General features: G+C 41.9%; 1 protein-coding gene across 1 annotated transcript in view; it reads right to left on the bottom strand.

Annotated features, from left to right (window-relative positions):
- itpr1b (inositol 1,4,5-trisphosphate receptor, type 1b) overlaps positions 1 to 26,172 on the bottom strand; it is a gene marked incomplete at its 5' end in the record, with an annotated part of 169,701 nt that overhangs the window by 11,297 nt on the left and 132,232 nt on the right. Inside the window, 8 exons of the mRNA XM_080728342.1 lie at positions 3,175 to 3,335; positions 5,564 to 5,729; positions 7,258 to 7,406; positions 9,227 to 9,319; positions 10,724 to 10,913; positions 11,540 to 11,704; positions 12,996 to 13,171; positions 22,340 to 22,462. Of these exons, the coding sequence (XP_080584468.1) occupies positions 3,175 to 3,335; positions 5,564 to 5,729; positions 7,258 to 7,406; positions 9,227 to 9,319; positions 10,724 to 10,913; positions 11,540 to 11,704; positions 12,996 to 13,171; positions 22,340 to 22,462 (1,223 nt within the window). The remainder of the gene's footprint in view (positions 1 to 3,174; positions 3,336 to 5,563; positions 5,730 to 7,257; positions 7,407 to 9,226; positions 9,320 to 10,723; positions 10,914 to 11,539; positions 11,705 to 12,995; positions 13,172 to 22,339; positions 22,463 to 26,172) is intronic.

Genomic DNA, 26,172 nt, shown 5'->3' with positions numbered 1-26,172 from the left:
ACTTCAAGTTTAAAATGATACTAAATATTTTTTCAAGTGTCCAAATAAATTCCAAATATTATCAAATGACCTCGTGGCACCCCTGGACTGCCGTCGCGGCACCCCAGGGTCCCCCGTCACCCACTTTGAAAACCCCTGCACTACACACAACTATTATCATATTACTATTATTGTAAATAATTTGGTGTGACACGATGCACAAATATGAACGTTCAAATGAAAGGGCATTTATTTGAGGCCAATAATTTACAGTACTGTATTTTTATGTATTCTTCACTTTTGGCCATAATGTCAAACACATACGTCTTTGTTCAAAGGAATTAGCCTTGAAACCAGACAAATCTGAGAGTCACGTATCATTCTGTGATAAGTGTTTACTCTGGCCATGCCAGGCTAGGGGTACATGGGCCCAGTTCCCAAAAAGATGGGATTTATGGTTCTTTGAAGTGAGCCGGATCTCTGGGATCCGTTCCTTTCAAAGAGCCGTTCAAAAGACTCATTTTAGTTACTTGTCACTTTGTAAATTTTGATTATAATACAAATCACTTCAATCCTATATACATTTTGGCCGTATATGAATTTCGGCCATTTGAAAATAGCCGATGTACAAGCTCACAATGCGTCGTGTTGCGACTCATTGTGAGCTATTTTCAAATGATTTTTCTACATTTTATTCATTGGAAAACTTGCGAAATGGGACATTCTGCATAATGAGTAGCCTACTTTCTACCATTGGTACTTTATGTACAATACTTTTGTAGTTTTACTCAAGTTGATTTTAAATTCGAGAGGCAGAGTATTTCCACATTGTAGTATTGCTACTTTTACTTCAGTAAAGAATTTGAGTTATTTTCCCACCACTGTTCATTAGAAAGGAACGGCTCCCTGCTGCAAACCGGATCCCACCGTTCATTTCTATGAGCCGTTCAATAGACTCGATTCATTGGCGAACGTCCCATCTCTAAGTCATCGGCTACAGCAAGCAGACATGGCTGGGGTTTCCCCACACTGCTCAGAAGCAATCATGAGGTTACCTCCTGGTCTGGCAGTCAGCGGACAATGTGCAATAGGGTGGTGTGTGTGTGTGCGTGTGTGTGTGTGTGTCCGTGCGTGCGTGCGTGCGTTGACTAAGCCTTGGCATGGCTGCTTTGGGAGATTAACACATACCATGCCACCGGCAGACTCTGTTTGAATGTTAATTCTCCATACGCAAAGCTGACATATGTGATAAGACTTTGGAGGGATTCAAGGTCACGGAGGCAGGGATTACATAATGCAATGTGGGCGCTCCTGGGCCAGATGAGGCAAGGAGTTATTGCCGATCACTTGGAAAAAGAAAGAAAGAAAAAGTCACAGAGTGCAGGCAGCGCTGTTCAGGAGTTAGATGGGGCGCCCGCTGGACTAGCGGTCCAGGCGCATACCACATAATCTCTGATGCCTGACAGCGCAATGCGGGTTTGCGGCTTGTTCGGGGAGGGAAGCCGGACGGGGAGGGTGATAATTGTTACTAATCCTACGGGCTGGGGTGGCACCTGTCGTCCTCTCGGTGGGGGCTCCGCACTGGCAGGTGAGTCAGTAGGAATGTGTGAGTATGAATTAGTAAATTAGGGAGAACAAAGGGGTAAAAAGCAACAAAAACAATGGCGTCAGGGGTTACTGGCTACAGGCATGAATAATATGAAGCTAGCCACGCGTAGCCAGGCTTACTCATCTGTGTGAGCTTCGCCGGAAGTGAGCTACAGTGCGGTATTCCAACTCCTTCAGACTGGCAGTCTGTAGCAGTCTATGGCATTTAGTTGGCACAGACTGAGCACAAACTCTAGTCGGCAGACAGAACATTGTTTTTGCGTTGATCTCTGTCTGCCACTGCGTTGCCAGGTATGCTCATTATAAGTGACAGGTCTTCCTGTAAAGTCTCCCTTGTCGGCAGCAAACACTTTCCGACTTCTTCCTTCGGCTTCCATAGACATATTGTACATGGGGCATGCATGCATTAGGAGCCACAACTTGACATAACCAATATGGCGGCCCCATTGACTCATCACACCAATGAGCAGCAGTCACGGCAACCACACCACAAATTCATTCTGTCCGTTATGCCCATATATGGGCCCATATCTGGGAATGCTCATTGCCCATATATGGTCATGTTGTGTCAGTCTCATTATAACCAGTGTGGTTGTCGCGACGCAAGTCACACTTGCAAATAAATTTTGCCTTTTATGCCCATATATGGAGATCCCTGATGTCATCAATATTAAGCACATATCTGGGAATTCCCATATGGCCATATCGTGTCAGTCTCTGTTGTTTCAGCGCTTCTCTCCCTTAGGTCGTCTTACTGGTTTATTGTGATCAATGTTTCGATGAATTTAGCCTGATTTCAGACTCTGCGCTGAGCTTGAGTCTGACATTGTACCATTGACAAGAGATTTCAAAGGGGAGGGGATTTGACCTTTCTAGTGTCATCTTATGACTACTTTGCCTATAACAAAAAGTGTTAAAAATGTATATTTTGTGTAACTGAGTGAGTCTACTTTGGGGCACGTTGACGACAACCAGTGTTGGGAAAGTTCACTTAAAACATCGACTAGTTCAAGTTCAAGTTCAAAACTAGTTCATTTCATAGTTCATAATTCCACATTTTGAACTAAAGTTCATGGTTCCCCCAAATGAACTAACTTAGTTTGTTTTTGTTCTGCAAGCTATTATTTGTCAAAATTATTGACACAGACCATATAGAACCACACACAACCATTATTTAATTATTTCATCCAACTTAACATACAGCTATTTTCGGCATGCAACACAGGCCATTCGTGATACGACAAAGTATACTCAGGCGTAACTTGGGAGACGACGTAACGAGGCGGAGACTCACACACAGCGCTTCATGTGAAGAGAAGCACCCAGCTGCAGACAGCACCGCTCACGTTCAACGTTCGCGAGGTCTGCAGCCGGGTGCTGTGAATGAAAAGAAAGACTAGAGGACGGACGAGCGCCGTTCACAGACGTCAGAATGAACGCGTTCGACAATAACGTGAACGCGTTCGACAAAAGCGGAAAACAAAGAACGTTCAGTTCACCTTCACCAAAAATATGAACGTGTTAATGAACGATCGTTCATTGAACGTGTTCAGGTACAACACTGACGACAACAGCACACCTCCTTACCCTGATCATCTCGGCCACATAGCTCTCAGGGCCTGTGTACTCTGTGGAGTCCTTCACCTTCACCAGGACAATGAAGAACAGGTAGTGCCACATGTTGTGTTCCACTTTGATGTGCTCTTCAAAGGTCACCGTCTTGTTGTCAAACTTGTCTCTTTCCAAACCTGGGAGTGAAAGGCAAGCACATCAGAGAGTTCACATTGAGGACATAGGTTAAGACGTGCAAATAAAGACATGCGTGTATGGCAAGCAGACCCATACACGCACACGTCGCACAGCTTCCTCTTATAGCTTTTGCACAACAAAATAATATACTTTATTTTTATGGTGAAGAAACACTGATGTGGCAACAATGACATAAATGTTTGAGTTAGTGAGTAATAACTGTTAAGTGGTGAACTTTGTCAGAATGACTGAACAACAAAACCAAGGGGAAGTAGGGCCATAAGGGGGCTGGCAGGCGTCAATGCATCGTGACGTCTGCCCTTTCCACGTTTCCAGGTCAGTATGAAACAATCTTTAGATGCAAGTTCAACCCTCAGACCAACTGAGGCCTGCAGACTTAAGACAGACATTTCCCCAATTTTTATTTATCTGATCCTACATTATATCGTCGTTGTCGGTCAGAAACCTTGTATCTCCAAGTATCAAATGTGTACAAGGCTGTCGCACAAAAGTAGTGAAAACAGCAACTGCTTGTAGATCTGCTGTTTTCACTAGTTTGAATCATTTCTAAAACGATAAATGCAAAACGAACGGTTTTGGACATACAAGTTTTTCACCCGACAACGACGATATGTGCCATTGAAAGAATTCCGGTAGCCATGTCGCATTTGAACCCAGATGGAAAACTTTCGGAGATGATCGCAAAGGATGGTGAAAATGGTGGTAAAAGACATACGTCACGCATGGGGGAGTTTTGGTGTGCGTGTGAGTATACAGCCTAACATGGTCAATAGCCATATGGTAACAGGAAGAAAGCTCACTCCTCCACAGCAGCACCAGCCATGACTAACCAACCATTCTGGGAAGAGGAGGCGGTTGTTGCGTTGTTTACACTACCCAGAAAAACAGCCCCCATTTTGCAAGGCAGCCTCATGCAAGGCTGCAGCGCAGAAGTCACACGCTCAATAAGGATGGTTTTTTTAGACCAGACCACTCCTTTGGTTTCTCTGTCACGTCTGGAAAACAACCCTCGACATTCAGAGCACCGTAGCAAATATGAAGGTAATCACTTTCAACCTGGGGAACATCTCCGGAACCTTTTGGAAGATTGCAGATTGCCTGTTTTTGAAGATTGTTTAAAGCTTAAGTGGTTAATCGTAGGCAAATCTTTGTTATGAGCTGCTATGCAGTGAAGAGACAAGACACTGGATGGTTGTGTGTGTGTGTGTGTGTGTGTGTGTGTGTGTGTGTGTGTGTGTGTGTGTGTGTGTGGGTGTGTGGGTGTGTGTGTGTGTGTGTGTGTGTGTGTGTGTGTGTGTGTGTGTGTGTGTGTGTGTGTGTGGGAGGGAGGGAGGGAGGGGGCAGGGGTGTGGCTGGCGGCTGTGGTGGGTGGCCTTGGCAGAAGACATTTTCCAAATTCAATAACACTAAATATTTCAAGTGCATGGTGTGTGCCTCACTCTGCTAAGGTGCAAGAATGGCTCTGACTCAATGGCATTTGTCTCGACCCATTTATGTATACCATACTCAGACCAATGGGACTCCAATCCCAATGGTACTGTAGGTAGGTGGTACCTGGCTGCAGACGGATGTTGACCAACTACACACAGATAAACACATACATACACTGCAGATTCCTCACCCAGGGGTGTCGCACCAAATTCTGGGCCCTGGGTACAAGGATTCACTGCGGGGCCCCCATGAATTTTCTTCATAGGGGGAGGGGGGTTTAACCCATTTAGACTGGGAACGCATTATTTTTAACTATTGAAAAATAGCAGATATACAAGCTCACGGCGTGGCACCGAGTGCCGCGCTGTGAGCTTGTAGATCTACTATTTATTTTTAAACGTCTTTGAAAATTTCAAATCTTTCTAAGGTTTAAAAAAAAAAAGAAAAAAAAAAGTAATGTTTCTGTCAGTGGTGCTCAAACGTTTTCATGTGAAGGACCCCCAAAATGAGATGTATTTGGCCACGGACCCCCATCTCAAAATATTTAGTTCCAGGGACCACCCAGAAGCAAACTTTGAGTTACAAATGTTCGCTTAAAAAATACACATATTCAAAGATTTGCACACATTTTCACGACTTTTCAAAAATAGCAGATCTACAAGCTCGCAGCGCGGCACTCGGTGCCACGCTGTGGCACAGAGTAGATCTACCTTCGGCCCTAGTAACTCAGTCCCACTACCCCCCCCCCCCCCCCTTGTGACGCCCCTGTCCTCACCACAGATAAAGCACGTCGTTTTCAGGACTTCCTCCTTCTTCTGCTTCTCGCTCCTCAGGTCGGCGAAGGTGTCGATGATGACACCAAAGATGAGGTTGAGGACAATAATGATGACCAGGAAGAAGAACAGGAGGTCGAAGATGACTCTGCCCGCAAACAAGGGTTCCTGTCGACGCCAAAACGAGGAATACGTTGATGTGAGACATGAAAGGAGATCCATCAACAACGAAGAAGATAAATACTAAACTATAATTACTCTATCTTTCTATACAACTATACTATAATTACTCTATCTCGCTATACAACTATACTATAATTATTCTCTCTATACAGTGTGTGTGTGTGTGTGTGTGTGTGTGTGTGTGTGTGTGTGTGTGTGTGTGTGTGTGTGTGTGTGTGTGTGTGTGTGTGTGTGTGTGTGTTTGTGTGTGTGTGTGTGTGTTTAAATTATGTGTATATACACAGTACAGCAGTATTGCTATTTTCTTTATTTCCAATATTCACATTTTTGAACATGCACATAATATAGAACAGCACTTACAGTAGATTAGTCTGATTTAAAGCCCCCTACAGTTTCTGGTTTTCATGTTTTTCGGCTGGGAATTGAATTCAATGCTAAACATTGACTCCAGACTCCAGATGCATTTTGACAAATACTGTAAGTGCATTTTGAACGTCAAATTCAAAATTGAAACACTATTTTGGTCAGTCCTGTTGGCACACCCACCTGCTAGCTAGAAGAGACCTGCTGGCTGCTGCCCAGCTCAAACTGCCAGTCCTCCAGGTTGTCATAGTGTAGCTGTTGCTAAGGCGTAACATATCATTTCAAACCGCAACCCCGCACATGGTTTGGTTGAGAGCATTAGGAATAAAAACAGAAAATAAAGTCTTGGGGGTTCCAGGGTGTCCCCAGCTAGATTGCTGGTTACAGGTTACCTTGTAACCACTTTAAACCTAACGTGTATATACATCAGCTATTTGAAAATATCTGATCTATTTTCACATGCGTTGTGAGCAGGTAGGACTTGCTATTTTCAAAAAACTTGGATTGTTCGGAATTTGAATACAAAAAAAATAAGAAAGAGTCTGCACACCAAATTTGCTGCTCCCAGTTTAGAGTTTACTTAGGTAAGGTTTCGAGCCTGACGGCTCTTCCTCAGACCTGAGGAAGTCTGAGGAAGAGCCGTCAGGCTCGAAACGTTACCTAAGTGGGTCTGAGGAAGAGCCATCAGGCTTGAAAACGTTACCTAAGTGGGTCTGAGGAAGAGCCATCAGGCTTGAAAAGGTTACCTAAGTAAACTCTGAACTGGGAGCAGCAAATTTGGTGTGCAGACTCTTTTTCTTATTTATTGTAAACTACTTTTAGTCCAGCACCCAGCCTACGGTACATGGCCTTGGATGTGCATGACCTTTCTGGCTGTTTGTCAGCCTCTATTTCCGAATTTTTAATACACAAACACAAATATATAATATATAATTAATTTGGGGGTCCTTGACATGAAAAAGTTTGAGAAAGACTGCTCAGTCTGGATTAGTAGTAGATGTAAAAAAAAAAAAAAAAAAGGAGAAAAGAAAATAATTGCATATATGGATATAAAATGTGAAATATGAAATGTAAAACTGAAATTATTGCAATAAAAAGTATAAAAAATAAAAAAAAAAGTCTGGATTAGTAGGGTGCATTGATGCTGTACCTCCTTGGATGGCCTCCGCAGGACATCCCCGACCCCTCCTCCGCTCCTCAGGCCGTGACTCAACACGGTCACAATGCACATGATCAGAGAGTCACACACTCGCTCCTTCTCCTCGATGACCATCGCTGTTGGCTGGGTGGCGAGGGTAGCTATGAAGGGACAGCAACGCGTTAGCATGCGTCACAATGTAAAATAAATGGAACATAAAGCCTGGTCCGCTCTATTTGCTCAGCATCCCTACCAATATACCAGAAATAGAATCCAGATATAGATAGATAAAGTTCCATCATGTCGATGTTAGGTTGATTGTGGACATCACAAACAACAGAAACTAGAAAGATGCAATTCTGTGAAAATGCGAGTGCAGTTGCCGTTTTTGCATTTTCCAAATCAAGTCAATGGGTTTACTTTATGGAATAACTTTTAGCCAATGAGGAAGCAGCATAAAGGTGACGTATAGAAGTGTGGTTACCCTATAGGCAACCACATTAAGTATTTCTAACAGTGTCAATTTGAATTGTTGAGGTGCATTGTTTCCCCATGTTCTGTGTTAGCCATGCCCAAATATGGAGTCCAGGCCAGATGGTAATATGACTTGTTATTGATGACATCAGAGTACTCAATAAATGGGGACTCTTTTATAATCTTTTATAACTGCAATTCCGACTGAATTCAGCTGGTCGAACGGTCTCCATGTATGACATATATGATATTAGAGTTCTCAACGGGGCCCGGCCCTAACTGGGCCCTACTGTGCTGGCCTGAGGCTCGGCCCGTACAATTACCATACTTTCAGGCCAGAAAACACAAAAAGGTGTCATTATGCGCTTAATGTCCTTAAAGTCACGCATCCAACAAGCATTGAACTGAGCAGATTGAACATTCTGTTCCAGAGATAATGGCCAAGACATCTTCAAAACGGACTTTCGATCGCCAATTTTCGATCACCAATTTTCGATTGCCAATTTTCAATTGAGTTTTGCCCATTGTCGCCCGTTTTTCTTTAATAATACAGACTAGGAAGGTCGGACGGCGACAAAATAGATAACCGAGTAAAGTTATACTTTGAGCTGCATCCAACACATCCACTGCCATTTCTGTCGGCCTTACCATTAGGCAGCTAGAGGCAGTTGACATTCATTTTTGGGGTTACCAAATATAGATTATCATAATCTTTTCACAGAACCTGAGGCTTGGCCCGGCCCGACATATTAGCATACATTTTGGGCCGACGTTTATGGTTTATGTTATTATGCTTTCGCCAAACGGGAGGCAACTGGACGTCCCGTTGGGAATTTTCCCGAATCATCACCACGAAAACAAGTCAGCAGACCAGCATAATTAGCAGGGCATGGTGGTGATGGATAAAGAAGCCTCGGTAAGGTCATGCTCCAGACGCTTTGTGGAATTTACATGGTTGGACGATCACATCAAGGTGCATGGGTTCATGATGGTGTTTTCTACAGAGGTCAGTCGGTTTTGCAGTAACCCACTGGTTGTGGTGAGAAGACTTCCATGCCCTGGCTGAGAAAACCCTATGACCTGCATGTGCTTGACAGTAATTAACCCCTGACCTCCCCCCAACCACCTCAGCCCCAGTCCTAGACACACAAGGAATGTAAGCCCCCTATGCTGCACGCAGCAGCCCCTGGTCCCCACCAGAACATGTGTAATCCCATGATCAACCGGCTGCCCGGATTTATACAGCTAACCAAGACTCTGGGAAGAAGTAGCTCCTCCGGCTGAGGTCCTTCAGCCGAGTCATCCGATATATACCTATTTATATGCATACACATATACATAAAATGCATATACACACGTGTTGAGAAATATTTCCACGACTTGTGAACTCACACTCAAATGAACCCTTTGGTGACTCAGTCACTCACAATGCCTCTTGCACCTCGCTCCAACTCAGTGTGCAGTCTATATATGCATACATTCATAGGACAGACTCTAACACACTTACCATCCACCACAGCATCTGCTGAGCAGTTCTCTCCATTCTCTTTCCGACAGACTCCGCCAGAGAGGAACTCTCCCACCATACTGGCACCGTGCTCTTCTCATGGGCAAGACAGTAACAGAACAAAATGTACTTCATTTTAAGGACACAAATAAGCTCTTTGATTAGAAAATCCTTGTGCAATGAGAAAACCAATCACTTATTGCAGGGGTCTTCAACGTTTTCAGGCCAAGGACCCCTTAGTTGAGAGAGAGATGAAGCAGGGACCCCCACAACCTGTTCATAGATTCCATATAGTTTCATCGTTTGACAGCACAATCATCAGTGTATTTTGGATTCATGTCAATTTGTGTTTTCAGATATTTAACCACTTGAACCGTCAATACTTAATAAACTTGACCTTTTACTCTGTACTTAGTCTGCTCTTTTTCCCCTCTACACCAAACCGCGTTGTGAGCTTGTAGATCTGCTATTTTCGGCAAAGGTACTCAGAATATGGACGCTATAGGGTTCAAGTGGTTAATATAAAAAAAGAGAAAAAGAAATGTTCTATCACTCAAAGATTTGGAGGACCCCCTGTAGTAACTCTGAGGACCCCCCCAGACCCCCTGTTGAAGACCCCTGACTTATTGTGTATATACCGTACTTGCAAAGTGGTTACATGTAACACGTGGCACAAGTTACTTTAGCATAATAAAATGCATCTACTTTAAACTTTAAAAACATTTATTATCTTCCTTTACAAGGCAACATTTTCACCATTAACTGTGTATTTTTACAGACGCTTGGGGTCGGCTGGGATAATCTGCAACGCTGTGCAGAAATACATGCTGCTTTTCAGCTTGAACTCGCATGAGGTCACCGAGGGCGGGTGAATTGGGTTCATTCCAGTCAAGGGAGTGTCATGTGACTCAGACGGGACGTACTGTATAGCCATAGAAGTCTGCCATAGAAGTCTCTGTGAACCTACCGCGACCGCGTATTTCCCGGTGAACCTGTGCGCAAAGGTGGGGGCCGATGGGCAAGGAGGGTCGCGAGCTTATGAGAAACAACTAAAATAAGACCTTAAAACCTGGCGAAAACAGTTGTGTGCATTAGCGGAAGATGACAATAAAGGAAATCATTAAATGGAAAACATTAAATTAACTTCTGAAAAGGCTTCTAAGCCTACACTATTATAGGCTACCAAAAACTAGTGGAACCGCGATCTTGCCACACGTGAATAATTGTGGTTGTAAAGAATAACACAGGCAATATAAATCCTTAGTCTAGTTGTGGGAAGAAAAGGTTATCATCATGGCCCCAAATAACTTTTAAATATCTTGCAATTGGCGACGAGTCTCTTACTAAATCGGCAAGAGTGCCTCTTTCTCAATACATAAAGGCTAAGCTATATAACCTCTCCATCATCAGCAATAGTCAGTGGTGCGTGTTCCCCACACTCTCAAGCCCCCACCATTGCGCTTAGGTTCACCTGGAAATACGCGGTCGCGAACCTACCAAGGGTCTTGTTGGGTATCCTGTCCACGGTCAGGATGAAGTCGTCCTGGAAGAAGATGTAGCCCACGATGGAGAAGAGGTAGACGAGGATGAGGGCCAGCACGGCCGTCAGGACGATGGAGCGGCCGTTGCGGGTCACGCTCTTTATGACGTTGAGGAGGGTCTCCTCCCGGTACACCAGGTCAAACAGCTGGGCATTACAGAGGGGGAGACTGGCACTTTAGCCACTTTCAACTTGGGGTCCCTGTTTTACCCAAATCGTTGTTTCGTCGTTGTCGGGTGGAAACCTTGTATGTCCAAAACCGTTCCTTTTGTATTTATCATTTAAAAAATGATTTAAACTAGTGAAAATAGACGATCTACAAGATCTTGTAGATCTGCTATTTTCACTAGCTTTGTGAGACAGTCTTGTATGATGAAGCAGGGCTTTTACTTCACGAAAAAACATACACATTTGAAACCTGGAGAGAAACAAGGTTTCTGCCCGACAGTGACGATTTGCAACAATCTTGAAAAATGTATCTACGAGCTCACAACTTGTCGGCAGCAAATTTTGGGTGACACCATTACTTGTTGAAGTATAACATAGTGCTTAAATGGTTAATAATGATATAATAGTGTGTGTGTGTGTGTGTGTGTGTGTGTGTGTGTGTGTGTGTGTGTGTGTGTGTGTGTGCGTATAAGGTAGAGTAAGGTGACCGTGGGTCAATCTAATTGAGTTGCATTATTGCAGTCGTGCCATGTGCTTTAATGTGCTTATTACGATGTGCTTGTGTGTGTCACAGATAACAGGCATAGATACGCTCTCTGGCTCACCAGCAGGCTGTAGAAGAAGACGTGGACAAAGACCCCCAGGCTACAGATGATCAGATACAGCAGATGGTAGAGGAACTCCACGTCCATGATCATGGCTTTGTAGCCCCGCGTGAACGTCCCCCGGTTCCCAACAAAGCTCATGAGGAAGATGACCTTGTTACACACCTGTAGCCCCCGGGGGACACACGACCACAGGAACATGTAGAAACAACAGCCACGTTTGAGATTGAGCAGGAAACACAGTCAAAGACAAAGACAGAAAGTCTCCTACTGTCTATGAAAAGTTGTTTCTCAAACTTTGACATTTCAAGGTCTCCCCATAACTCTGACAGTGTACAAATGGAACCAAATGAACCTGTTAGGGTTCATTTGGTTCCATTTGTACGCTGACAGAGTTACAGACTTGAATGGGTCAATTTAGACCCCCATAAAGGAACCTACAGAGTTCCTGGAATCCACTTTGAGAAACACTGCTTTAAACTGTACATGCGATTTGAGTGTTAAGCCCAAACATAGCCGGTGGCGTGGGCTCTGCATGGTTCATACGCAACAACTACTCTAGAGCTGCTTGTAAATGATAATTACTCAATTAATTAATACATTTTCTACGTAGAGAATTTGAGGCCCAACAACACTTGCCATAAGGCAGTAATGCACTGTACCACTCGACGCGCCTGCATAGTAATGCCACTTAAAAGTTGAACTCGTTTGAGCTTTGATCTAGTTTAGGCTGGCTGAGTGACCTATTCTGTATTGATGGTGAAGGCTTATGTTGCAACAGTAATGCCCAGAAATTAGTGCGTCAACGTTATGCAATTCAACTTCAGCATTGAATGCGGCACTCAATTCCTGTCATGTGAAAACCCCTTAGCACGTACAAGTGACATTGAACCTAAGGTCCAGGGCAACCGAGGGCTGCCCTGAGAGGCCCTATGTAAACAGGCGGACCACTTTCACTTTACAACAGTGGTTCTCAACCTGTGGGTCGGGACCCCAGTCCCCAAATTATTTTGGGGGGGTCCCCAGATTATTAACTTAATGTGCAACATTGTTTTCTCTCAACAGTCAACAAACCAACAAAGTTTAAGTGTATAGAGGGTATATGCACATTTCTAAAGTGACAATTTAAGGACTTTTTAAAACCTCTAAAATGACAAATTAAACAAATTGCGAAATAATAGAGGCAGAAATTGTGAAAATTGCCGATCTACATGCTCACGTTGCGAGGCGTTGTGAGCATGTCGATCTGCTATTTTCATAATAGAACCGTGTTATACAAAATGTAATGCCTCAATTCTTAGTGCTCGTCAGGGTGGGGGGTCCCTAATTAAAATACGATTATTTTGGGGGTCACGGCCTGAAAAGGTTGAGAACCTCTGCTTTACAACACAATGTTAATTAAATGCTCATGCACATCATTTGCATGACCCGTCCCAAAACACAGACAAAAACTCACATTGAAAGCCCCAAGTAAGAAGAGGGTAGGCTCCAGGCCCACAAAGAAGATCAGTCGTAAGATGGTGGAGGCGATGAGGGCTCTGATGCCGTGGGGCTGAGGCAAGACAATGACGATCGCCAGGGACACCAGCATGGCTGCCCACAGCAGGGCAGACAGGTGGGGATCCAGGGTACCTGAGGGCCATGGAGATTGTGGAGTGAGATTTTGAGTGGGTGTTTCAAATGTTTTTTTATTCGAGCAAAATCACATTAAGTCAGAAATAAATGCAACAATGCATGCTCTTTTTTTCTCATTTTTTCCACACAAAATCAAATGTTATACATTTATGAAAACACACAATAAAACAGTCAACATAAATGAATAATAATATATATACAATACAAACAATAGAAAACATACAAGTCATCATGATCCTAAGTAGTATCTCTGAAAGTCCCGTCCCCTTCCCACCCGTCCCTACTCCACCGTCGTTGACACTCGATCATCCAAGTATAGCCTATGTTACTGACGCGAGGTATGCTGATTTTGAGTGGGTGCAGGTGGTAAACATCCTATAGCCATAAATGTACCTCATATTGGGTCTACAATATTTATAATTCTACCAAATTTGGCAGTATATATTATACATACAGTTATAGCAAATGCTGGCCAGTGTGAGTGACATCAGAACATTTATTTTTAACTAGAAAATATTGTTCCTTCGAAACAATTGTGGGCTCGCTTCTAGACAAAAAAACAATGGCTATGGGGCTTTTAAGCCGTGACATCATTTTGTAGCCAGAGGAGAACTCTGCCCCAGAGCATTTTCTGTCCCTCACTATTTCAACAGATCCGAGACAAAAATAACGACTAAAGTATAATTCTAACACTTTCCTATCAACAACAAAGAGAAGAAAAATGTGTAAATATGGCAGGCGTTACTGACGTAAAATGGTAATCGAACCACAATGCAGACAAGCAGTGTTATTATTATGAACTTAACGGTATGGACAATTAAATCAAAATAAAATAAAAACATGAGGACGGATAAACAAACAAACAACACAAGTTCGAGACCAGTAGCATGTTGGGAACTGAAGTTATGTCTGTTTAAAGCCCGGCCATTTGGAAGACAGAGGGGGCGGAGCTTCAGCTATTACAGTTCGTCTCTATTGGTGGTGTAAGTCCAGTAACCGAGTTTCGAGACGGTACCATGCTGCGAACTGGAGTTACGGCTGTTTAAAGACCAGCCAATAGGAAAACAGAGGAGGTTTTTTGTGTGTGTGTGTGTGTGTGTGTGTGTGTGTGTGTGTGTGTGTGTGTGTGTGTGTGTGTGTGTGTGTGTGTGTGTGTGTGTGTGTGCGTGCGTGCGTGTGTGCGTATACTTTGAGAACCAGCGATGGACCCCCTAGAAACCCCTCAAGGACCCCCAGGGTTCCCTGAACCACATTTTGAGAACCAGATAAATCGCAGATGACAAGCTTTTTCATAAACAGCAGATCTACAAGCTCACAACACTGCACATTGTAGATCAGCTTCTTACGATTAGTATTAAGTGGTTCATCTATGTTTTGTATTAATTATAAAATCTGCAAAGTAACAAGTAACTGAAGCATTCAAATATTGTAATTGTAGTGGAGTATAAGTAACAAAAATGGAAAGTAAATAAAATAAAAGTACCTCAAAATTGTACTGTAGGTACAAGTACTTGTATAGTACTTGAGTAAATGTACTTAGTTACTTTGCAGCACCACTGAACAGCCAATGACTGACAGGCTAGCCATCGGCAGGTGTGATAATTAATAGAGTGCAGAGGGACATGGGTTGATATTAATGGTTTTAACTCAAAATGTATACAGTACATCACACAGCTTAGATATTTGGTTCAAATCAGAGAGTAGACCTGTGTGACCTTGGTGATGTAAGAAGAATATCTGTAGAGTAAACATTGCAGCCACAGTGCCTTAAAGGACAACTTTAGTTTTTTACAACAAGGGTTCATATTTTAGATAATAGTCTTTAGAGAAAAGAAAAGATGAGTGTTAAAATGTTTTCATTTACTTCTTTCAATCGTTTTTGTGATTTTAACGATTTTGATTTGCATGCATGTCCCCAACCTGGGGGCATGCATGCAAGTGGCTAAATATGTATTTTTAGACACAATAAGTCCATTCCCAAGATCCACTGCAATCTTTCATGGTCAGATGTGACTTATGGGGGCTGGTGTAAATAGTAACAAAGAAATTGACAGATTTGAAAATATCACAGAGTGTGCCTGCGGGGTATGAGATGGTGACTATCCTCATTTGGAACAATGAACTAGTCACAGTTCAACCGTGCCCCCAGCTGTGGGATGTAGTCTATCCTTAGTTGGCCTAACAACAAATTAGCCCATCGCAGGGCAATCATCGCTTCTAGAAATCGGCTTTTTCTAAAAACTAGCTCTATTTCACCTATACAGTCTAAATAAAAAAGTCAGTGGTAATAATGGCATCAATCCATCCATCGAGTGCGAGGAGCACCACTGGGGCGTTTGGGTCAAGTGAAGGATTAGGGGAGTCTTTTGACAAACCAGCGCATTAATAGAATTCTGGGAATTTCACACTTTATTATTATTTGACATAACAAACTAACTACACTGCAACAAATACATACCGTACCAACATGGTTACCTGAGGTGACCGGGCTTTTGCTGCCCGGGCACCCACTGCCAGTGCACCTTAGGTTAGCAGCTTCCCTGCCACTTTTTAAATCACTGCTTAAAACATATTCATTTACTAAATGTTTTTCTCAATTGTAGTGATGTGATAGTACCCATTTTTTTTTAATCTATGATTTGTGATTCAATTTGTGTTGTGGCGTTGCTCTGTGATTTGTGTTTTTTGCGTTATGTTTTATAAGTGATTGTCTTTGCTCTGTTATATGATGTTGTACAGCACTTTGTGACTTTGTTTTGAAAGGTGCTATATAAATAAAAGTCATTATCATTATCATGTCAAGGATAACGCAATGAAGTAAAGAAGAAATACCTCTGTTTTGGTCAAGACACATACTAGTTCTTACTTTCGTCAAAACAATCAAAGGTTTGTGCTGTATATCAAGATGTTGTGCTAAACTGTCCAAGGTGCGTCCCTCACAAGGTCTAAAAGTGATGGATCCATCTACAGTATATCTTACAGATAAAGAGGCAATGAACCAGGTATTATCATCAGGTTTTATTGTATTATCGTCTGGCTGCCCTTCTAAACACTTTCACTGGCGGAACATAGCCAGATTCATTCCATTTCCAGATGAGGCAAAGCAGACACAGCTTTTGGACTTTGTGAGTGTGCTGTGCACGTGTTTATGTTTTTATGTAACAGTAAGGGTGACGCATCAGAGGGTTAGCGTTAATGCGAGCATGCCAGGCACCGACTCAATGCCAAGTCCCAAGTCCCAGCCAATGTGGAACAGCAAGATTTTCACTTTTCACCCACACACACTTTCGTGTGCGTGCATGCGGTTTGTGCAGTTGGACGTGAGGTTAGTCAGGTATTCTGCAGTGGTGGAAAAAGTATTCACGTGTTTTACTTAAGTAAAAGTATCAATACTGCAATGCCGACTGCAAAAGTAACTGTTACAAAGTCCGGAATTCAAAATGTACTTGAGTAAAAGTATGAAAGTATTTGCATCAAAATGTACTTAAAGCACCAGAAGCAAAAGTACAAAATGTTGGAAAATCGCATTGTGAGCTTGTAGATCGGCTATTTTCAAACAGCCTGGGTATAAAATAGGGCTAAAGTGGTTTATGTATGTTTTATAATATTATAATCTGCAAAGTAACTAGTAACTAAAGTTTTCAAATAATTGTAGTGGAGTAAAAGTACAATATTAGGATCCGAGAAGTAAACGTATTGGAAACTGGAAATACTCAACTAAAGTGCAAATACCTCAAAAATGTATTTAAGTACAGTATTTGAGTAAATGTACTTAGTTACTTTACACCACTGGTATTCTGTATTCCAAGGCTCCACACAAAGGCTTTGACAGTGGTGGAAAGTAACTACCGGTAAGTACATTTACTTAAGTAATGTAATTAAGTAAAATCTTTGGGTATTTGTAATTTACTTTTCCAATTTCCAATACTTTTACTTCTACTCCACTACATCTCGGATCCAAATATTGTACTTTTACTCCACTACATTTATTTGAAACCTTGAGTTGCTAGTTACTTTGCTGATGTAAATTATAATATTATAAAACATACATAAACCACTTTAGCCCTTATTTTATACCATGGCTATTTGAAAATAGCCGATCTACAAGCTCACAACGGGTCGCGATGCGACGCATTGTGAGCTTGTAGATCTGCTATTTTCAAACATTTTGTACTTTTACTTTTGGTACTTTAAGTACATTTTGATGCCAACACTTTCATACTTTAACTCAAGTACATTTTGAATTCTGGACTTTTACTTGTAACAGAGTATATCTACATTGCGGTATTGATACTGAGTAAAACATTTGAGTACTTTTTCCACCACTGGACTTTGACCAACTCCCACCTTTGCCCCTTTTCCCGCCCGAATTCCCCACATCTCTGCATGTAGAGATCACATGACAGGTACTTGTTACATAACCCTGGTAGGCTAAAAATATTCTTGGCCACGGACAAATTCACAAAGGAAGTTCTAGTGAGCCCGAGTTGGGCAGGGTGTCAGCCCCCCGACAGCTTTCAACACTGTTCATATGTTTTTAAAAGGTTCCGACATAGCTTACTCTGTTGCAGTGGGAGGACAAAAAGCACATTGGTCGTTAACTCTTCCCTGACACCAGAACACTGAGAGATACATTTGAAGTAACTTGAAGTGGTTTGTGGTTAACAGAAAAACAGTAAATAAATACCTTGTAACTGTGAAGATGCACCCAAGTGGACCCTTAAGCCTCTATCATAGTCCAAGGTGAAGAGCTATCACCTCGCTGCGGTGTAGTTTTCTAGCTATCACCTAGAATTTGTTATACATTTTTAGGTGATAGTTAGAAAACTACACCGCGATAAGGTGATAGCTCTTCACCTGGCTGTGACTATGATAGAGGCTTTACAGATCAATTTCTGCACTCTCACGGTTTTGCACTAATTAAATGGGGGGGTTTTGCACGTCTGGTTACATTAAAGGAGAATTAAGGTCTAAATGGCTTTCTTACATTGTTAAAATCAATTTATCGGCTCATATCGCCCCTTCATATGCACACTATAGACGTAGCAACAACATAATATTCCAGGCTTACGTCATTGTTGAGATTCTGCCGTAAGACGGTTCTCTCGTTCAAAATCACAATAGGAATCGGAAGTCTCGTGAAAGGGGCATATAAATAAGCGGATTTGCATAAGCCCCGCTGCTCCCGTTTGTGGGCTGTGGTCGGGTCGGCCAAAACGGACAATAATGCTTATTTAGATAAAATCTCCTTTAAGCCAACTTCCCCTGCATAGTGATGCAGCTGACCTAGTTCTACTGTCTGCTCCTATTTTCATGGTCACAAGTTAGGCTCAAAGGGGCAGAGTGGAGGTGCCTTCAGCAGTCATTCTCCATACTGCTGCTCTGCTGACCTAAAGCCCCCAAGTAAACACACCTCTCTGGGAGAATATAGGCCGAATCGGGCCGCACTTTCGTGTTGTCCACGGCCTGGTGCACTGTCTGGTTCTCTGTGACTTCTGCACATCTGCCCAACACTGTACTGTGTTCCAAACTGCAGCCACTTGTTCAAACAAATCACCTCCAGGGGAAATCCAGGGTCAGTCATGTGAATGACTCACGCAGCTGTCAGAATAATGTCTGAGCTGATTATATGGCTATACACACACTGCCAACGAAACAATATTTTCTTTTTAAATGTCTCAGCATCAAACCCTCACGCAGATAGCGTGCTGCTATAAATGTTAACTGGAGCACTTGACATAATTTCAAGTTTACAAGTGGGTTGGTTTGAATATTAACAGAAATCACATGAGCAGATAACGCATCCAGACCAGAGTAAATTGTGTGTTTGTTCGAGTTAAATATTGACTATTCAGTAATAATAGTCTTATTTTTTTCATATTCATATTATAGCTGCATTTGGAAGCCAACATCAATTCCCATGTCTTACAGTGACAAATACAGTATGTCCTCGAATGAACTGCTAAGCTGCTGCACAATGCATTTGACCATAGCAATAGCAACCACATGAAAGCATCTAGCACTAAGCTAACAACTTATTATTTTCCCCCTCTCCTCCTCATACTGCTCTGAGGAAGTTCAAACAAAAGGGATCTCGCCGCTTGACCCCAGACAGAACAATTGAAAGTTTATATGCAAGTCACAATGTGAGTCTTCTCTCTGCAACTCTGGCCCTGGAACAATGAGGCTTCACACATCACCACAAATACTGCCCTCAAGAAAAACCCAAGAAGAAAAGGGGAAGAGGCAGCAAAAAGCAAGCAGAAACATGCAACTCCACTACAACTGTATGTCAAAGACAACTACAGTAAAATTCTTCCATTGCAACATTCCATTGTTTGGTGCGAGACCTCCCGGTCGTTGTATCGCTTACACTGTATGTTACATAAACAGTCGATATGTTACATAAACAGTCAATATCCTTTTCCTGTGAATTGGTGAGACTGTGAGGTGCTCTCTTGCAGGTACCATGCTGACCTAGCAGACGGCAGATTGTAAATCTGCATCCACGTGTGATGATGAGTTACTGTAATTCTGTTTTAGTAGCTTTTGAAATTGAGGGTGCGTCAATATTTCTGTTCCTTTACCATTGTCTATACTCAACTATGTACAGTATGTTTCAATATTAGTTACACTATATCTACTATACTATAACTATATGTTACTCGGCTAGGTGGTTTGATCACATTTAAATAATGTGGACCTGGTCACATTATAAAAGTAATAGTTTTGCAGTTGGTAGGTAATTCTCAGCATGTAATTTGAATTTTTAATTCAAAAAGTAATTTTTAATCGGAACTTGAACCTCATGCCATTACTGTATATGTCAATGTAGGTTTAGAGTAAGAGAATATTTTGCGCAAAATTTAAAAGGGTAGTTTGTCTTTGAGGTGACTTTAAAAAAATACATTATTACCAAGTTGTAAAAAGACCCAAGAGTTAAAAGAACACAATAGTCTAGACTTTACTGGGCAGGTCGGTAAGGTAACCCCCATTTCCCTAGTAGTTTTCCAAACACCACTGAGTTGTAAAAGAGCACTGGAAATTATGTAAGAACAGCCCGTGAACTAAGAGGTTGACATGGATCCACATTGTTATCAGGCAGGCAGGTGTCATTTTCCAGGGGAGCCCAAACGCTCCAGCACGGTGTTACGTTTCTGGCAGGTAACCACAGCACACAAGTGAGTGCGCACGCACGCATACACAAACACACACACACACACACACACACACACACACACACACACACACACACACACACACACACACACACACACACACACACACACACACACACACACACACACACAGAAGCAAAGTCTCACAGAAACACATATGTCCATGTACACACGTCACTCTCATCATGCACCCAATTAACAGGAGTGATGAGATGAGATGGAAAGTGCAGAAGATGAGTAGTATAAGCCCATCATTGCTGCTGTGAGCAAGAATGACACACAGGGAATCTGGTAACATGTTAAGTCACATGCGGGGTGTCACACTCAGAAACAGGTATCAATAATCAGGTCACGACCTGATTAACCCTGCAAGACCCAAATTAATTTCTACTGGCCACATTTTTTTTTAATCAGATGGTGTTGTACGAGTCCTAATCACAGGAAAATGTAATTTAAAAAAAGTAATAATGTTTTTGTAAGGTTTTATAGCCATAAATCATACATCATAAATCATGCTCTAATTTGCATTTTGGGGATATTTTTCACAATATTAACATATGCACGTGTTCTAGACATTCTAATGTTCACGAAAAAAAATATTACAGGCATTTTACTTATGTTTTAGTGAGGAATAGCTTCAGTTAAAAAGTGAGATGTTGTTCGTCCAGACGCTGGAATTTCAACTTCTCTGGGAAGTGTGAATGTCAGTCTCTGTGGGGGGTATTTATATGCAAATATCGTGGCCAATGGCATTGTAATACTAAACAATAGGATTTAATGGTGATGTTAATGTGAAAAAATAACAGGAAAACTAATTATAATTTTTTTTTTAAATGATTTAAAAAATGTTGCCAAAAAGCAACGCTGGGCCTTGCAGGGTTAAAGGTAAATCTGATCTCTGGTTTTGTGATGCCATCGAGTGCAAAAGCCCAAGCGTTCAGATTGGATTACATTATATCACACCTTTAGGTGTGATGGAACTCACTTCAGTTAGGGGAGATGTGAGCGTGAGGACTACACCCAAACCACAGGCATTAACCAACCACAGATCTCTCACATCAACACTGCTGTGGGTTGACTAAAGTCTACGTTTAGATAGAATGCCATTTTGTACTTGTGTGGGGGAAAAAAACAGATTTTACTTGTGTTGTTTTGCATCGCCCCATTAGTCACAAGATAACATTCCATTTTAGTCATGGACTTGAGCTGCAAAAAATCGATTAGTTCAAATGTACTACGGTAAAAAGAAAATGACTTTAAGCTGTGCTAATAGGCTCCCGGGCCAATTAATGCTCAACATCAACAAACAGGCATGAGTGTGTGACGTGATTGCAATAAATCTGAGTACAGTAGAGCGGTATCACAAGACCTATGAGAAGAGGGGAAAGAGAGCTTAAAGGAGTAGTTCACCCCCAAAATGACTTTTTTTTCCTATTGATTACATGGAGACTTGAGTTCAATAATATTTTTTGTTTTTTGTCGCATTCCTATAAGTCAATCATTTGATTACAATAAATGTACCCCCATTGATTCCGGATTATTTGGGTCCCCATCCGGAATCAATGGGGGGAAATTTACTATAATCAATTTTTTGTCTTAGTAATGCGACAAATGCAAAAAAATATTATTGAATTGAAGTCTCCATGGTGTGAGTAATCAATAGAAAAAAAGTTCTTTGGGGGTGAACTACAGTACTCCTTTACCAGCAGTGACAACTTGCTGCCTTATTCAACTTCCCTGTACAGGTTTGTTATCAAGTACTAAATAGTACTAAAGCCAACGCCCTTGTTGGCTAGAGTGCCTTTGCTTTAAAAGCACATATACCCCATAGACCCATTTCATTTCCTGTTTTTTTAACAGTCACACTTGTGTGTTGGCCGCAAGACCCACATAGAGACAGAGATTACAATCTGGCCTCCTTAAACGTCAGACAGTCTGATGATCAGTCGCCGGGGCAGAGGGTTTAAACGGGGTGAAAGTGCCTTACCTCCGCGGATGCCCTCCAGAGGGTAGAAGAAGGCAACCAGCACGTTCATGAGCACCGCCAGGTTGAAGGAGATGCTGCTCCAGAAGGACATGTTCCTGGAGCACCAGTAGAGGATGGGCTGGGCTGCATGAGGCACACACACACACACACACACACACACACACACACACACACACACACACACACACACACACACACACACACACACACACACACACACACACACACACACACACACACACACACACACACACACACACACACAGGTTAATGCACTGCCACCATCGTGACAATTTACTAGGGATGGGACCATATGAAAATTTCATATCACGATTATTGTAACAAAAGAAATCGCGATATGATCGCCATAATCAAAATCCATTATCCTGTTGCGACGCGTTGTGAGCTTGTAGATCAGCAATCTTTTGGAAAAGACATTTGAAAGAGAGTGAAAAAAAGACTGCATCGAGTATGTACATTATAAGTACCTTTTATTTTACCAATTATAGAGGGTTTAAGTGGTACCGGATATGCAGCTCGGAAAATAAAAGGTGAATTGATTGATCCCAGTGCATGACGGAGGACGATATCACGATATATTAAATCTCCACGATACGATTATCATGAGTGTTTTTTATCACGATAAACGATAATATCGCTTATCGTCCCATCCCTACAATTTACTTGACCATTCATTGTCATACAAATAATTGCGATCAACGATTTAATTGTGCTTTTGTCATTGATCATTGGGAACGTCAGAACATTTCCTACTCTTAGTTGTGAATTGAGTACAAAGGACCCCAATGGAAACAAGCCATAGTGCTTTCTTGGGTTTCAATCCTTTTGGCAGACTTGTATTGAACAGTACTTTCCTGTGCTTTTTCCCCCTGTGAACTGCTAATAAAGTATTCAATCAATCAATCAATCAAAAAAAACAAAAAACAACAACACCTAAATAAAAATTTTAAAAAATCAGCCTTTTATGCCAAACAAAAAATGCACGAGGCAGATAATGACAAGTAACTTAACCCATTCAGGCCGGGAACACATTTTGCTGTTTGGGAGGGGCTTACAGTACATGTACAGCATGCAACATATTTGTTTTGTAGGCTAATTTCTGATTTAGCCCTATTCTATAGGTTAGGCCTAAATGGGTTTAAAAGTAAATGACTGACAATGACTGGAACTAATATTCAAGATAGATAATGTACCATGGCCAAAGTAGGCCATATTTAATCATTTTCTACTTACTAATTTGTGAAAATAGACGATCTACAATCTCACAGCGCGATGCATTGTGAGCTTGTAGATCGACACTTTCCATTCATCTTGAAATTGTGTAGAAATGTAAGAACGTTTTCGAACAGCTAAATTGATATATGGAGAGGATGATGATTATGAAAAATAGCTGTGATTATCATTAAATAATTGTGACCAGGCGATTATGTAATAATTGTGACAGGCCTGACTGGAACAACAAGTACTGCAACAGAGTTTACGACTATAAACATCATGAGTTTACTACTACTCACTTAAACTTCATGTGACCAGAATCAATGAATATCACATCACAGGAAATGCACTATACAATACCTTATCATCGCATACTAACAGCATTGATAATTGGAAGATGTGACATTAAATAAACAAACTAATTTCAGCTGAGACAAAATAAAAAACCTATTTGTACATCAGATTGTGTGTTGTGCAGTTGTACTGTTAGTTAGCGACATTGAAATATCTTTAACCATTCATTAGTGACTGTAATAAAAGGGATATGCACTTGTCCTTTGAGTGCTTTTTTTTAATGGAGAAAATCAAGGCGTTTAACATTTTTCATCTATTGCAGTGAATTTCACCTTAATTGTTTATACTGTATACTGTATATCAGGTGATTTCAATTACTTTGAACATGTTGCGAATGTATCCGAAACTAGGTACACTCCCAATCACAGCGCGCACGCAGGCGTCAGTCAGGAGATCGGGCTATTTTTTTTAGCTAATGTTGTTTATTAGAAAAGAAGAACTGAGGGTGGGGACTTTTTGGCAACAGAAGTGGTTACTAGCTGTTAGCACCAACGGAACAACATGGTCTCCGGCTGTGCTGCTGATTCACTCAGATAAGAGAGAGGCTGCGGCATCACGTGTTGACCTCCTGCAGGCCTGGCCGAGGGGACAGGCCACAACACGCTCCCATTGAGGAGACAAAGGAAGCAGTCACACGTTTACTGTGCCGTGCTGGCCAAGGGAGAGGCAGTCAGCGGGGAGGTCACCCAGGACATGCCCTGGCTGTCGCTAAGGGAAACTAGAACAGGGCTGGCTATTTACCAACACGGGAGAATGTCATTGGTTAATAACAATAGGAGGAGGATTGCCCATCATGAGGTAGACTGGACTTCACATGACCCTTACAAGCTTTTTCTTTCACCAGCGGCTGTTGTTTTCGCTCTCTCCCACTCCTCCCTGTTAATCTGTTTTGGATTCATTTTTGCTCGCTTCATCACGGCTAGGAGGTATCACACTATCTGAGACAAAAACATTACATCATGAGCATGTTCCTCCAGTTTCCATTTTACACCTCTTTCTCTCTTCCCTGTGGGTTCGAGGCAAGCGGGAGCTGTGTGACCTGGGTTGACCTCTAGTCCCGGCATCAACCCTGGGACAGGCTGACTACCGTAACCTTCTTTGGGTCAAGTCAGAGCAGCTGACTCCAGACTTTAGCCGCAGAGGATACAGAACTTCGCCTCACTTGCCTTGTAACTACATTTGTTATCTCTCTGCAGTAAACATCTCTTCCCCAATAGTGAGTCTGTGCTCAGTTTCCATGGTGTGAACCTGAACTGAACCTAACCTCCCAAATGACGGTTTCCTTTTTTCTTTTTGGTTTGTGTTTAATTATTATCCTGTATCTTTTAAAAATGTTACAAGTTAGTCATTATCAGGGGTCATTGCCGTGTTGGCTTGTGGTGGATATTTGTCAGAAATATTACCAGAAACACATTAAGAGCTAGCCCTGAATGACCACAACAGGTCTGTAACTCTGAGCGTGTACAAACACATAAACCCGTAAGGGGGTCCTTACAAATAAAACATTTGTGAACCACTACTACTAGTCCAACTCCTAATATGACATAGTGTCGTAGTAAATAAGTGTCATACATATTCTGAATAAAACCTGGAGACTGACATTCAGTAATTGGTTCCTATGATCAAAATAAGAACATTATAATGTTGTAATGTTGTATAATGTAAAAATAAATCTTTAAAATCTTAAAATTTGCCAAGGACAAGACAAGTCTTTGCTTGATGACCACTGGCCGTTATGCCAATAGAGGGTATGCGCGTGACATCACTGTTGCTGGAAGTTATGTGGGAACACCTACTGAGTGGCAAAAAACTAATTTCTGCCATTGACAGCCCATACATCCAAACAGAAAAGTCCTTTATGATTGTATTAAACAAAGTTAAACTCACCAACATTGCGGCTGTACTGAAACCTTGAATTATCCTCTTTCTATCTGCAAAATTTTTGTTTCATAAAAATCCACCATAGGCATGTTATGAGCTACTTTCTGTCAAGACATTCTGAGCAGGGGATTAATTTCAGAGTTTGGAAGCGCTTGTTTTCAACAACAGAACATCAACATGCATTATGTGCAATTTATAAACAGGTGGTATGCAGGACCGTTGAGTGATTTGCAACGAGCACTTCAAAACACTAATACTCCATGCTGCTCAATGTTTTGTCACTCAGTCTAGATTAGGGTGGCGGGTCCCAGTGGACGTGCATACCCTCTATTCTACCCCTGGATACAGACCCTGTTATTACC

Source organism: Nannobrachium achirus, assembly GCF_963921795.1.
Source record: "Nannobrachium achirus genome assembly, chromosome: 6".
Classification (NCBI taxonomy): domain Eukaryota; kingdom Metazoa; phylum Chordata; class Actinopteri; order Myctophiformes; family Myctophidae; genus Nannobrachium; species Nannobrachium achirus.
Note: the sequence above shows the minus strand (reverse complement) of the source record. Positions and strands in the feature narration are given on the sequence as shown.